General features: G+C 49.9%; 1 protein-coding gene across 3 annotated transcripts in view; it reads left to right on the forward strand.

The window, feature by feature from the left end:
• The first annotated feature begins 5,365 nt into the window (after positions 1–5,365).
• TLL2 (tolloid like 2) overlaps positions 5,366–15,494 on the forward strand; it is a 180,354-nt gene continuing 170,225 nt past the window's right edge. Inside the window, exon 1 of one of the 3 annotated variants that reach the window (XM_078853778.1) lies at positions 5,366–5,712. In XM_078853778.1, coding sequence (XP_078709904.1) covers positions 5,562–5,712 — 151 coding nt within the window. In that variant the 5' untranslated portion in view covers positions 5,366–5,561. The remainder of the gene's footprint in view (positions 5,713–15,494) is intronic. The other 2 variants (XM_073352984.2, XM_073352982.2) reach the window with 2 other exon arrangements.

The following is a 15,494-nucleotide window of genomic DNA, read 5'->3' on the forward strand; positions in this document are numbered from 1 at the left end:
CCTGGCTAGAACAATCATCTGGGCTTGCACAAACTAATCCACAGAACTAGGAAACCACAAACATTCACTGACTTTTTTTATCCAGACCCGAAGCAAGTTCTTCAGTGCTAATGTCTATAAAGGGACCTTTGTATTAGCACAGAGTTCCCAGCCTATGGGCTGCCACCCTGAAGGAGGTCAGCAGAGGATTTCCATGTGGTCACAAGATGGTTCCCACTCCTTGATGGCACACAGCTGAATCCCACTAGTGAACACTCAGGTAACTCTGCTGAACCAAAGTGCTGATTGCAGGAGAGGCTGCATTCCCAGTGTTGGAGATGTTCAAGTATTTACTCCCCTCACAGAAGAACAACACTGCCAGGACCCACCCTGGAGGGAGTGGAACAGCTACCCCTGCAAGCAGCCAGGAGGGGAGAATGTGCCTGGTCTCACGAGTGAAGTGCTAGGGGAGTTGGCACATCCTTTGATTTACCACTAGAACCAGTGATAACTTGGCATGTGGTGCCATAGGAAGTGGTAGATTAACCTCCAGAGGAAGGAATAAGGTTGAGAACTCCTTGTATTAGCAGATGTGTTAAAAACAAGGAGCCAGGGTTCCTTAAGGATGATACCCTCTATCAAAGATATTCTTCCAAGGGTCAGGAATAAACTCTTAAAATGGATTCTGATTAAAGCAATTACTGTTCATCCGCTTTCCCGTTCCCCTTGAAATGCCACCTTCTGGAAGGTGTGGAAATATGCAGCTAGAGTTTATTGTAGGAAATGGAAGAAAATACTGCACCTGCAATGCTGCAACTGGGACACCAAAGAGCAGCAGTTAAACCTTTCTGCTCACAGCAGAAGCCAAGATACTGTCAGCCATATATTTCCAGTTCCATGGTGTAATCTGTTGCATTATGCATTTCCAATGTATACATCATTGCAGTATCTGAGCCATGCACGAGTATTATGTCCAAAAAGGACATGCACAAACACTTCCCTGGGCACACTGCATTCTTCAATGGGAATTCTATTTGTTAGTCTGGCAAGGTCTACTTGGTAGACCATCTTACTACTTGATGGAGCCTGCCCAAATGGTAGCCAGGCTTGTTCTTTTGTGGTTTGGTAAGGAATTCCACAGTCCAGGGCCTTCCACTGGATCTTCCTAGTCCCTGAGTTTCACAAGATGCTTGATTGGAGAGTCCCTGTTGAGTGCAGCTGTTTGGTAGATTGTGAAGAGAGGCAATCTCAAAGCTAGCTATGGCTAGGCCCTAAACCACTGAAGCCTTTAAAGATCAGAACCAGGTTGAGAGTCAGATGTGAAGCCAGTATGGGCGGGGAGCGTGCTTGTGCTTTATGTGCTCTCACCTGTCTTTTATTTAGGAGATGGTACTGTGTGCAGAGGGGAAGGAGGTCAGCTTATGGTAAACCTCAGCTAAAGTCAGTAGCAGTAATTTAGCTTCATGACTAAGGCCTGGTCTACGCTACAGTTAGATCAAAGCAAGGCAGCTTACATCAACCTAACTATGTAACTGCCTACACTACAGTAGTGCTCCTGCTGGTAAGTTGCCCACTACATTGACTTAATAACTCCACCTCTGCGGGGGGTAGAGCTTAGGGCATTGATCACAGTGGTGTCGATTTAGCCACATGGTGTAGACAAGGCCATAGTCTTCATACTGGAGCTTTAGTCCATCTTTTAGCTACCCTGGGCCTAGCCATTGACATGCCTTCAGAATAAGGACTGAGACCTTGAACTTGATGCGATATTCTATGGGAAGTGAGTGTAGAGAGCGAAGGCCAGGTGTGATGTGCAGTAACTCATATTGTTGAGCTGTGCTGCAGTGTTCTGTACCAGTCAGTTTCTTAAGGGTTCTTTTCTTCATACCCAGGTGTATCACATTGCTATAGTCCAGAGGAGAGGTAGTGAAGCAGTGTATAACTGATGCTAGGTTGCTGTTTGCTGTCCAGGATGGGATGAAGTCATCTAGGTGGCTACAAGATGGTAGAGTGTGCCACTCCTGGAAACTGCTATTTCAGAGCTTAGTTAGCATCAGTGAAGAATTCAGGAGCACTCTGAAGCTATGGAATGGATTGACAGATCATGGGTGTTTGTCTTCAACTGAAAAAACCTTGCATCATGGCTGCACATTCTTTAAAATACTATCCTGTACCTACCAGCATAACCTGTCTTTTTCCAGGTCAGCATCAGCCAATTCCTGTTCTCTGTGAGCTGATCTTCAAGCTCTGGACCAGATTGGTGGTGCTGGCATCTTTATAAAGGGTGATAGCTACCACTTTAGTCCATGCTGACTGACCATATCACCTAGGCTGCATGCAGATATTGAATAAGACTAAGGAGAGAATGGATCCTTGTGAGTTGGCCACCAGACCCCTCATGCTTGGAAAGGTGGCTGTTCTTATGTTACATCCCTCCAGCAAGGATTTAAAATAAACAGAAGGGCAGCAACTTCCGTATGGTCACAAACCAGGAAACAAACTCAGTGCTGCAGTGCAGGACGGTGCATTATTGTAGGCACTATTACTTTTAAAAATGTTTTATGGTGTCTCAGGCCAGGTCTACGCTAAAAAGTTTTGTTGGTATCACTATGGCAGCCAGTCTGGTGTAAAAACACTCACTGACGTAGCTATGTTGGCAAAACCCTGGTGTAGGCGCATCTGTGCAGACAGTGCTTCTGTCGATGTAGTTAATGTCGCTTAGGAAGATGGTGTTACTACGCTGTCTGAAAAACTCCTGTTTGTGCACACTTCATCTACACTAGGTGCCTGCATTTCTAGTGTAGACAAGACCCAATGCACAAACTCTGTTCCCTGTAGCCCTTCACAACTGTGATTAGATTCAGCACTGTGGCGCATATCACTTTTTGCTCATGTCCCACCTACAGCCAGCCTTCCTGTTTTTCCAGGCTCAGCTCTATTTAAACCATTTCAGTACACAAGTTTCTGTAAAATAGCCTACCTGTTGTAGTTTAAAATGGCCAAACTGCAGTAACCTTGTTTGAGTTGATGGAGGAGAGAGAGGGGATGGACTTTTTTGATGTTTCATTCTTTTGCTAATGGTTTTACAAGTTCAGTTCTCTTTCCAAAGGAAGGAAAGCTATGGGTTTTAGAATTGTAATGTAAAATAATGCTTAACTGGATCCCTGCACTTTACTAACAGCTGTATCAAACAATGTATTCCTATTCCTGTCAGAAGGTAATGAGTATATACTATCTGAGGGGTAGCTGTGTTAGTCTGGATCGGTAAAAGTGGCAGAGTGTCCTGTGGCACCTTATAGACTAACAGATGTATTGAGGCATAAGCTTTCGTGGGTGAATACCCACTTCGTCTGATGCATGTATTGGAAATTTCCAGAGGCAGGTCTAAATATGCAAGCAAGAATCAGGCTAGGGATAACGAGGTTAGTTATACTAGATATTTGCAAAAATGCTCTACAGCTAGTGCTTAGCTGTAGTTCTCAAAACCAGATTCTGCTGTTCACTTAAACTGCTTCCGGGTTGCTGCAGAAAGTCAGTGCCTCTTCTACAGTTAAAGGTACCAGGCACAAAGGATGGGACTTGACTGCAAGAGGCAAGTCCAGCTGTGGGCAAAGGCACATAGTGCTAATACTGACGCCAGAGGAGAGCCTAGATGGATTAGGAAGGGAGGGGCTCTTTGTGCATATGGCTGGCTGCAGAGGTGACTAGTCCATCTGTAGGATGGCTGCTTGGCTGACCAGAGGCTGGCGAAGATCCTGTGGGAGTCCTTGCTGGCCCTCAGGGCTAGGAGGCTCATAGGCTGGCTCACTGCACTGGATCACAAGCCCACTTCCATAAGCCGCGTCTGAGTGCTGGCTACTTGTTCTCAGTTGTCTTTCTGAGGCTGGTTTGAATAGTTTTAAAGGGGTACTGGGGTAACTACTGAACCTGTTCTGGGCAAAGCTTGAGAGTCCTGGGCTGGAGCAACTGATGGGCTGCTGGGTGAGACTCCAGTGGCTGGTGCAGAGAAGTAGGCACTGGGAAGACTGGAGTGTTGTCCTTTGCTTGCTGTGTGACCAAGGACATAACACTTAATCTCAGTTTCCCTCTCTGTAAGTGGTAGGGGACAAGGAGGTGAGGTAATGTCTTTTATTGGACCAACTTCTGTTGGTGAGACAGAAGCTTTTGAGCTCACACAGAGCTCTTCAGGTCTGGGGAAGGTACTCAGAGTGTCACAGCTAAACACAAGGTGGCAATGATTGCTTAGAAGTAGTAGTAAACACATCATTCAATGGACCATTGGAGGTGAAATGGACCATTAAGATTGCTCCAGTCATAGTGAGTTGGGGGCAGAGGTTGTTAGTGAGTTACCGATTGTTGTAATAAGCCATACATCGAGTGTGTCTGTTCAGTCCATGATTTTTAGTATGTAGCAAGGTTATGAACTGAAGCTCTCAAGCTTGTCTTTTGAAAGTATTGTGCAGGTTCCCATTGAGGATGAGGACTGAGAGGTCAGATATATAGTGATCCCTTCTTTGTGAGAAGGGCTCACCCACAGGTGATGTGGTGTTTGTCTTTTATCATTTTCCTGTGTGAGTTCATTGGAGTGTAGTGACTGTCTGGTTTCACCCAGCTTAGCAGCTGTTGGGGCATCTAGCGCACTGGATGAGGCAGACCACATCTTGTGATAAGCATGTGAAGGACCCAGGGATCTTGAGGGTGTGTTGTAGGGGGTGGTTTTGTGTGAGTGTGGGGGGGGAGGGTGTGTCCTGATCTGCAGGGAGTTTGCTTCTGATGATGAGCTTGGAAAGGCGGGGGGTGGGAGAGGTTGTTTGAAGGCCAGAAGAGGGGGTTCAAGAAAAATGTTTGTGGGGGGGGGACCCTATGAAGTATGGCTTGTAGTTTGATACTGTATGAGTTCCAGTGTGGGCTGGTAGGTGACAGCTAGGAGTGTGTGCTCAGAGGCACAGGGAGGCATTTCTGTAGGGAAGCAGCTTCTCTCGGGGTAGACGGTCGGTAGGGCTGGGAGAACAGGGTAGCGGCTGCTGCAGCGCTGCGGGCTAGGTCTGCTCCGGGCGATGGGGAAGCCAGGGATCTCCCCCAGCGCTGCGGGCAGGTCTGGGCTCCCGGTCTGGCCCCGGGGGGCAGGCGCGCAGGTGGGGCTGGGGGAGCCCAGGTGCGCTCGTGGGCCCGGCTCTTTGCCCCTTTCTGCTTCGCACCAGCAGCAGCTCGGAGGAGGCGAAGGAGCCTTGAGCCCGCAGCGCCCCCCCCCAACTCTGCCCCGCCGCCCCCCCCCCCCCCCCCAACTCTGCCCCGCCGCCCCCCCCCCCCCCCCCCCCCCCAGGGCTCGCAGGGCTTCCCCTGGAAGGAGGAGCCGGGGCGCGGGTGCTTGCGGATTGGCTTCCCCCTGCCCTGAGTGACGGGGGCCGAGCCCAGCCAGGCCGCGGCGGGGGCGGGAGCCCGGCACGGCTCCTGCCCTGCCCCAGCTGCAAGCGCAGCAGCATCGCCCCCGGCTGAGGCAGCGGGCGCGGGGAGCTCCGTGCAGTGCCCGGCGGCCGCTGCAGCCGCCCCAAGCTCTCCCCGGGCTCCGCTCTGCAGCCGCCATGGGCCGGGCTGCCCCTCTCGGGACCCTGCTGCTGCTGCTGCTGCTACTTCTGCGGGTGCCGGCTGCCCGCGGCGCGCCCGCCTCCTGGGGGCTGGCGGAGGAGGAGAGCCTGGAGCAGCAGCCGGGGTACCGCGACCCCTGCAAAGCTGGTAGGTGAGAGAGCCGGGGGCTCCCGGGCCAAGTTTGCCGGCACCTGGCCCCTGGCTGGGCAGATCCGCCTGCCCGCCCCGCTCGCAAGAACTTCCCTGCCCAGCGCTTCCTGGCCCGGGCTGGAGCTAGCAGCTGCCCCGGGGGGCTTGTCCCGTTCCAGGTGCGGCAAACAGCTGCACCGCGCCGGAGGCTGCGAAGGAGCCAAACTCCGGCTGCGCTCCCCGAGCAGAACGCGTTAGTGTCGCCGGGGGTTGAGAAGCGTGTCGAGGCTCTGGGCAGTGCATCGCCCCAGCCTGAGCTGGGGAAGTGACAGCAGGGACTGGGACCGCCCCAGGCAGGGAATAAAGCGGGGATCTTGCTTCCTGATTGAAGCAGCATCTCCCGGCTCCGAGATTACCCCGCTTTGGATGAAAAGTTCCTCGTTTCTCTTGTAGCTGAGTGTCCGGGGGGGAGGGGTGGGGGAATAGAAGCAACCAGCCAGGAATGAAGCTTACTGCAGGTCTCAAATCCAAGACAGCCCATGTTCGCCTCCCCCCATCCTGGGCTGCAAACTCCTTCTTCCCCCCGTTAATTAGAGGAGATGGGGTGAGTCCAGTAAGCCAGCAAGTGATGGAGCGGGACAGCTCTCGCTCCATCTTGGGGCATTTTGAACATCTGGGGCTTTGCTTTCTGTAGGCTGCTCACTTGGGTTTGCATCTACAAGTATTCTGGGAGCACTGAAGCATCCGGATGCTGCTGGGGAGTTGTACAGCCCTTATGTTCTCTATCTGATGTGCATTTGTTACATCCACTGATTGCAAAAACTCTGCTGATGGATTTTATGAGTAACTCGCCCGCCTCATTTGTAATTGTGATCAAAATAGGAAATTCAGGTTGATGGGTTGGGGCTGATTCCTTTCAAAGGATATGTTTTTTGCCAAGTGTGGTATTCTCTTCTGGTCACTAGGCCATGCAGTTAGAGATTTGATCTGACTGAAGTGCCTTAGCGATGGAATTTAAATTAATTATGGGCTTTCTTGAGTCTGAAATTCCACTCTGGAATCCAATGGTAATGAAGAAATGTTTTCTGAGCTTGCTTCTGTCCGTTTCTAACAACAGAACGTGTGTATAAATACCAAAATATACTCGCCTGGCCTTATTGTACACCTCCCGCAGAGACAAGGAGCAATGTCAAGGCAATGCCAAAATCATTTCTGGGCATGCTGGCCCGGCTGCACCGTGTAAACTTCAGAATTGGGGTACGGAAGTCGTCGTGTCTCTGCTTTCTGATATGCTTCAGTGTTTTGTGAGCCTGGATTCCCGTCAGGATGCTGACCCTGAACCTTGTTTGAAAGCACTATCTTTCCTATCAGCCCTCGACTAGCAGGTGTCTGACACTTTTGAAGTGGGTGCCCTCTCTTGACTGCTGGAACAGGGCAGGGGTTTTCTCTCCTCTTGCCCCCTCCACCCCACACTCCATGCACTAGTCTTTGGGGTGGGGCAGTTCACTATCTGCTCCACAGGCTCCAGGCTTCTATGGGAAGGGCAGGTTGGGGTAGGTCTTGTCACACCTCTCCAGTAGCCGTGGTCTGTGGGCGATCTTTTCCCCAGGTGTGATGCCTCTCTGCTCAGAGCTTCCCCCAGCAGCAGCAGAGTGAAACCAATATAATTCTTGTTAGTTTCACTGCTTCCTTCCCTGCACCTGCTGCCTATGCCCAGGGCTGTGCTGCTGCTGCTGCAGGCTCCAGTGTGGTTCTTTTTTAGTTTTACTGAGGAGTATTGTCAAGACTTGTCCACGTGTCCATTTCTCCAGCTGTAAATTGGTGGCAGTACTTATCTACCGGACTCGTAACTGTCTGTAAAGTGATTTGAGAGAGTGCAAAATATTTTGTAAAGGTTAACAATTGAGGGTCCTCTCTGGAAACAGGGGTTTCAAACCATGGGAGTCCCCTCACCTTCAGCAGGAGGTGCAGGTGCTCAGCATTTCAGAAAATTGGGCCACTTTCAGGTGGTGCCGAAATGTAGATGCCCAGACTTGAGACTGTTGGTGTTGAGTGGTCTTTTCCCTTAGGTCTGTGCCCATGCAAGATAGAAATACCGTGAATGGGGCTTACCCACCTTTTTTTAAGTGCTCTGGCACCTGTAGATGAGTGCTATAGTAGAAATGCTATTTAATTAGACCAGTCAAGGTTGTGGGCTTATACCCAGCTGAATGCCATGTATGCGTCTCTGTAGACAAATACATTGGGGGAGGGGGCAGCTCTGATGGTAGGAGAGAAGCTATTAGGGAAAGGGTGGGAATTCCTTCCCCAAACTTAATGTTGCAAGGATCAAAGCATCTGGTTGCCTGAAATGCCAAGATATAACCACTGTTATTGCTACTATAAGCACTTGCATTCTGAACTATTACAGTTAATATTTCAGCACTTATCTATAGCACAGGAGAACAGAGTAATGTCTTAACAAGAAAGAGAATCCACTGGCTGTCTTGAACAATCACCTTGCTTCGTTAGAATTGTCAGTGTAATTTGCAAAATTGGCTGTGCTTAACAGTTCTCATCAAGATCTACACGGGGTCACTAAGGTTTCTAAAGAGAATGTAGCAAATGTTCCCTGCTAGAACTCTGTGCAGGTATGGATGGGAAAGGTATAACCTTGAGATCTGCCTAAACCAATGGTGTTTGTCCTAACTGACTTGGTTAAACTGCCCAAGCCTGGGCACTGATCATAGTGAGGTTATCCATTTAAACAGTTTTGGGAGAAATTGTGGATATTTTGCAGACAGAATAGACACCCAATTCTGAAATGCTTGGCCTTAAACCATAAGGACTTGTCTGCACACAAACTGGAACCAAAATAACAAAGTAGACTGTAATTCACCTCTAGTTATTCTGGCACAAGTCTGTGTGCAGTTATTTTTGATTGTGTCCCCTCTTTTGATTTCAACTTGTCACTAAAAAAAAAAAAATCTATGTATGTGGTGGAGACTCAGGTGTTTACAGGATCGATATCCTTCTAACTGCACAGTACCTGATGTGGTAAGCATGTATCTTTCCTTCCAGCAGGGGGCCTGGGAGACTGTTCCTACCAACAGAGACTGCAGGTGGGGAGAAGCATTGACTCATCTAGCCCCAGTGTGTTACCTTTGAATCTGGATCCTTGTCATTCAGGGCCATGTAGCAGATGCATCATGCCCCTCTGCCCATACAGATCTATCTCATGTCCTGCTTTCTACCGCTCCTTTAACTGGTGGCAGGTACAGTGATGTTTCTCACACAATTTTTTGCTGCCGGCCCCCAGGGGACAGCTTATCTCGCTGGCTGGTGGCAGATGCACTTTGCCCCACAGGCGTACCGGGTTCATGTCATTCCCTGCCTTGGAACTGGAGGCTGGTGTAAGCGTCAACAGACTGTCAGCTGAATGAGGAGTGCTGTATCTTTGTCCCAGTGCCTCGTCCATGGTGAATGAGAGGAAATTGCGCCTGCCTGATGATGTGTGATCCAACACGGTCTTCAGAAGACGAGTTGCCTGTGCGTACTCCGAGCTTTTATCCTTGTGTAGCCAGTGTATGGGAGGGGATGTGCTGTATGCATGTGCAGACTGACGCTGAAAGGGATGGGCTAAAGGGCATAAATATGAGTCCTGCAAGTAGTAATTGATTTCCTTTCTTTGGGCTCTGTCCTCAGAGGGAATTGAAGCGCTTGCTTTCCCTCTGTTAGTAATAGCAACGTGGCGGTGTGTCATGTTGTTACAGCGTGGACTTGGGCGCCAGAACTCCTGGGTCTGATGCTGAGTGACCTTGAGCCGGTCCCTTAGCCTCTCTGCCCCTCATCTCCCTGGTCCGTAAAATAGGAATGCTACGGTGCCGGGAAGATGTCACTGGAAACCTTGGGGAGGGCAGGGTTTTTGGTGTGGAGGGGGTGGGAGTTGGAGGAGAGAGAGTTGGGACAGCAGTTGCACAGGTGGGGCTAAGGGGATAGCTGGCGTAAGTGGGGTGGTGTAGGCCCAGGATCCAGCGAGGGAGGAGGAGAGCAGTGCAGTCCAGGAAATCCTGAGCCTTCTGGAATCTTGGAGCGGGCGCATACATGTCTGCAAGGCCCTGTTCTCCATGGAGCAATGAGACTAAACTCTGTGTAAAGGTGAGCCTGCCTTCTCCCTCCCTCCTGCCCTCCACCCCCAAACACAGGGCGCCGCGGCTCATAGTAGAAAATATTCATTGATGTAACAGTTGGGCCTGGCTCTTGCATTGTTGAAATGGCCCAGTTCCAAACCCTTCCCTGCACCCCCCACCCCCACTATGTGCCAGAGCAGTCTGGAGCTCGTCGCTTGCTTCAGCACTCATCCCTCCCCAGGTCTCAGCTGCTGAACTCCCCTCCAGGCAGCCCAGCTTGCCAGCCTGTGCTAATGGCTCCCGCTGGGCGCAAGCTACACTCCAGCTCTTGCTCGCAGCTGCCTGGAGCAGTGCAGAGAGCTAGCGCTGGGACCCACCGACCCTCCCCGCCCTTTGTGGGGGGAAGATGGAGAGTGCAAGGCCGCGGCAGACAAGTCCCAGCAGGGCAAGGAGACAAGACGATAGCCAGTGCCACAGGAAAAGGCTGCGTTCTGACACGTTTGGGGGAAATGTCTGCTTCCGAGGCCACAGAATCAGTCCATAGGGCCTGAACTGAGGCGAGGGGGAGAGTTCACACCTCTGTTTGTTTCAGGCTCCTTGGAGACTCAGGCAGGCATCGCTGCAACGGTTCCTCTCGGCTCACATTCTCAAGGTTGTTCCTGCGGCCAGGCAGCCTAGAAACCTTCTCGTGGGGGGGAAGGTAGCCAGCTTGTTGCCTGGCACGGAATAGTGGGTGCCCAAGGATGCCCAGGGAGTCATGAGCTGAGTGGGACCCAAGCAGGATTGTTCCCTCCAGTCTCTTCTGCAGCACTTTGTTCTGTCCCGTTTTCAATGCCCCAAGTAATGGGGCAAAACCCCTTCCCCTTAGAGATGGTGCCACATCTTGACTGATTTCACCTTGAGGGAAACGTCCCAATGTTTGGCGTGAGTTTCCCTTCATTTGATTCTGTTGCCTGGCTCCTGGCTCTGCCTCCATGGAGGAGTTGTGCTGTTTGTTCCAGAGGAAATGGGTTTTGATTGGACCAAGCTGCTGCCCTTTGACAGTCATGTGCAGAATAGCGCCCACACCACAGTGACTTGCTAACGCCCTGGAAGTGGTGATGACATGAAATAAAGGGGTGGGATGTCTGGATAACTCGAAATCACAGCCCAGGGCCTAAGTGCAGCAAACTTAGCCCCTTGTGGATGGAGCACAGGAGGTCTGGCACCCTGGCAAGGAATGTACAACACGGTCAGAAGCTAGCCTGTGTCACAGCCCCACACAGCCTGTTCCACTCACTGCAGTCTTCACAGTGGGATTTAGACCTGTGGGATTGGGAAGCACCTCGTTTAATTTGTGGAAATTAGAAGATTTGCAGAAACATTGTGTGGGTTCTAAATTCCTTCACCCAGGCCGGTTTGACTGAAGGATTTGACACAGTAACAACCCTGTGAAATTAGCAATCAGCCAAAACTGGAATTACAGTTACCAGGCTGCACACCTATGAGATTTATACACTCAACTAGATCTCAAGAAGTTTATAACCTCCACAGAGACCTCAATGAGCTTGCAAAGGGTTTAAGTATTCATGGTAATAACTCCAAAATTAACCACCCAGCCTCTTTTAATAAGCCTTATGCCCTAAATCATTCCTCTCCTGCCCACACACCAAGTCCTGAAGTCCAGATACAGTCCAGTGAACTAAGTCTTCTATAGGACAAATGAATCAACCACGCTACCGGTAGGTGCTCTTAGACTGAGTCGGTTTTGACATGCTGTTCCCAGAGAAGTTAGAAGACTTTTCAAAAAGTGAAAAACCCCACGCACATATCTCTAGAGCCCTTTGCTCAATTGATCTTGAGCTTTCCCACAAAAGTTCTCCATGCCACAAGATCCCAAATGCTAAATTTCAAGCAAGAAGTAGGTGGTTTAGGATTATTTTTTTAAACCATAGACATTAGATGGGGAATGTCCAATAGAGCTTACAGAGAAAACTGCCTTAAAACCCTTTCCACGACTGCAGCTCCACTGCATTGCATCTCCAACTGCAAACAGTGAGATGGCTACTGTGCGTGTGTACACTGTCTCCAGCAGCCTTTACCCACCTGTCCTCATTCACCGTGACTGTCTCTCAGCTGCAGGTCAGTGAAGCAATGTGAATAGTCAGTTCATTCCCAGACCACCCTGGGGAGACAGCCAACCAGGCCCTCCTGCAACCTGCCAGGGGAAACAGCAGGTAAGGGGTTAGTCTGTTGCATTTAACAACTCGAGAGCTTCCAGTCCCAACACTGGCTTTTTCCGTCTCGCAGCAACATCTGCATCAGTGCTAGGCTCTGCAGCCTGCATGCATCTCAGGGTCTCCCCTTGCAATAGAGGTATGCTTCACTGACAGGGACAAGGTCGGGGGGGGGAGGAGGTGGCAGGTGGAGACAAAGCAAGGCTGTTCTATTGGTGAAGGCAAGAGGACTGAGAGTCCCGAGACCTGGCTTCTACTCCCAGCTCATTGGCTGACCTCTCATTTTCCACCTCTGCCCTATTTGCGAAGCAGCAATGATGCTAACCTGCCTCATGTGTCCAGGTCAGATGTCTCAAAGCTATCTGGAGCTCTCCGCTTCTGCATGATGCACTCTGTGGCCACCATGGCATCCTTAGCTGGTGAGCATCTGACACACACTGGGCCATGCGCCCCCCGAGAGGCTAATCTGGAGCTGAGGGTACTCTGCACCACACAGGGTAATGCCCAGAGTCATCAGTCCACAGGTTGAAATTCAACTGTTAAGACTGCAGTGAGTGGAACATAATTATTTGGCTATTTTAGACTTCACTTCCTGTCCTAACCTATTGTGTGGTGCTGCTGTACACTGTTAAATAGCTGCCACATTGTACCCCCAGAAGTGGCTGCCTTTCAATGATGGCTGAAATGATCTATGTAAGTTCTGGGAGCCTAGGAACTGCAGCATGAATTTTTTTTTTAAAAGGTGAGTTAATTAACCACACTGAGGGCTTTTCTCTTGATTGGCTCCCGACTACATCATAAGTGAAATAGGAGCTATAGGAAATTCATTAGAAGAAAATCTAAGTGCAACAAGAATAAAATTGCGTCAAGGGTCCAGGAAGCAGGAAAGAAATTAAATTAGGTCACACCAGCCTTTTAGCTATGTGTTTAAGAATGGGCAAGGGTTAATCTCACTATACACAGGGTTCCTACAGGCATCGCAAGCACGAGTACTCAGATGTAATGCTTAAATTAGAATGCAGGCTTAATCTGCGTGGACTGGCCGTGGGGGGTGTGTGTGTGTGTCTAGATCTAAAAGTATCTCCCTCTATTGCCGGGGCGAAGGGACCCAGGTTGTTAGCTTGCAGGCGGTAGCAGACTCAGAAATGTCTCTACCTGGCCTAACCACTAGAGGGGGACAAAGAGCCATCCAAGTCTGCATTTGGGTTTATGAATTGAGCACCCCGCTGTGGGCTTGAATGTCTAAATGTGGGATCAGCACAGCTCATTGGTGGTGTCAGTGTTGCAAATTCACAAGTCAGCCCCTCCCTTGCAGACTATCTCCCCCTCCCCCCGCCCCGGAGTGGTTTAAAAATTGATTCATTTTTGTCAAGGATTACCTATTGTACCTTGGGGCTTCTGTGCTGTTAGGGAGCCCTGAGGTCAGGTTTCAACCTTTTCTCTAACCATGAAGTCTGGAAGCGTGTTTTTTTTTTTAATGGAAGCAGAGATTCTCCTGGGATTGCTTGACTCCAGCAGCTGAGGAAAAACTGCAAATACCGCCAGAGTTGACAGTGCCGACAATTGTCCCACAGCCTGTGTGTAAATCTTTCTTTCTGACCTCCTCTCTCTCCCTTTCTCTCTCCGTGGCAGGTCTCCTCTGTCTCCCCCAGGCCTATAATCCATGTCCTTGATTCTTCCTGCCCTTTGGCCACGTCCCCTCTGTCACACCTGTCCATCTGTTCCTCTCTCCCCACTGCTAAACCCTTCTCCGTGGTAGTCTCTTGCTTTAGCCCCTGTAACTTTCTCCCTGCACTGGTCTGTCCAGAATATCGCCATATCGCTGGCAATGTGATCTTTCTCTGTTACTGTTTAGCTACATTCTCTCCCAGCAGCTCTCTGCCTACCACCCCATCACAACCCGGTTCATCTTCAGTTGGCACATCCTGTCTGTCCACCTCAATGCTCATTTTCATCTCCCTCCACCCCCGTGACTGCCCCTAGGTCTCTGGCCTACCTACTGCTCCTATCTTCTCTGCTTTGTGCCTTCTACCCTGCTGCTCCCTAAGCCTGGAACACACTCCCAATTTGTGTTTGTAAAGTGCCCTTCCCCCACCCCCTTTCCAGCTGGCCCTGGTCTTCCCCCTTGCCCCATCATTAATGCCTATGTTCTCGCTTACCCAAACTGTAGACTTACTTCATGCCATGGCTTCATTTTCTGTGTCTCATTTAGCTCTTTGGAGCAGGGTACCTGCTGTAATGAATGTGCTCCTTTACTAATCTCCCTTTTCCTCTCCTCGACCCAGCTGGAGAAGATCTGGCCACCTGAGAAGCAGGGACCCAGATGAGTACCTAGTCAGAAGAGGGCGCCGTGATTCATTATTCCATTCTCCACTGGAGAGTCTGTTAGATTTCTTCCTCAGGGTGCTGTATGATTCCTTATGCGGAGTCGTCCTGCACAGCTTAGTACAGGGTTTCCCCGCAGGTAAGTAGGTTCCTATATCCTTTCCCTGTGGGGACACCAAATATTCTTGCTTCCCTGGATCCTGAGGGTTGCAGGGGTCAGTCTGCAGCCAAGCTGCCTTCGGCTAGTGCTGAAATCTGCCCTCTCTGCCCCGTGATACTGATGAGCCATTGGCTTGATCCTGTTGACCAGGTTTTTTGGCTTTTGTCATCTTTTCTATCTGAGCCTCTGACTGAGTTAAGGTTACAGAAATGTTTAGCTTCCCTGGCAGAAGAGAGGATACCTTGTTCAGCATTTTAATCCACTCCAGCGTTTGCAAGGCTGAAAGATCCCCTGCAGGGAGCGGCTGACTGGGAGGTTGATTGGTTATTGATTTAGAAATCCTGATGACTTGTTGTTTTTCACTTGGGCATGTTTACTATAGGCAAGCTCGGCACTCCTAGAGTTGTTTAATGGTCTAAAAGCAGCCTCTTCCTGTTTAACCGATATAAATGGCCTTTTATTACCGAGGTCTGCAGCAGCTTCCCGAATGTGCAGCGGCTCAACATCACATTAAGACTTTGCCCCAGAAGTCGTTTTGAATCCTCATAAACTTTGGCCCCTAGGAAAATGAAAATGGTCAAAGTTACTGAATTCAGAATATATGACAACGTGGGAAATGAACTGTTTGGAGAGAAAACTCTCTGGAAGAAACGTGAGAGCTAGGAGAAGGACTGCTGAATGTTTTATTTTATCCTATTTCAGTCAAAATCTGCATCAGAATAAGATGTACCGGTGACCCACCAGCTCAGATTTCTCAGCAGCCAATATGATTTTTTTTTTTTAATGCAGTACTGGGAAGAATTCAGAATTACCTTTACAGAATTCACACATCTTAGTGTGACCATTACATGTCTTCCTCGGTTCTCCCCCAGGCCTGGATTTTTCTGCCCTGTTCTGTCTTTTCTCAGTCTCCACCCCCAGATTTTCCATGCTAGTCCCAGTCTTCCTCCTTCCTTTTGCCCCTGCTAGCTTTCAGTCTCCCTACAGAGC

The sequence above is a fragment of the Lepidochelys kempii genome, chromosome 7, assembly GCF_965140285.1.
Source record: "Lepidochelys kempii isolate rLepKem1 chromosome 7, rLepKem1.hap1, whole genome shotgun sequence".
Classification (NCBI taxonomy): domain Eukaryota; kingdom Metazoa; phylum Chordata; order Testudines; family Cheloniidae; genus Lepidochelys; species Lepidochelys kempii.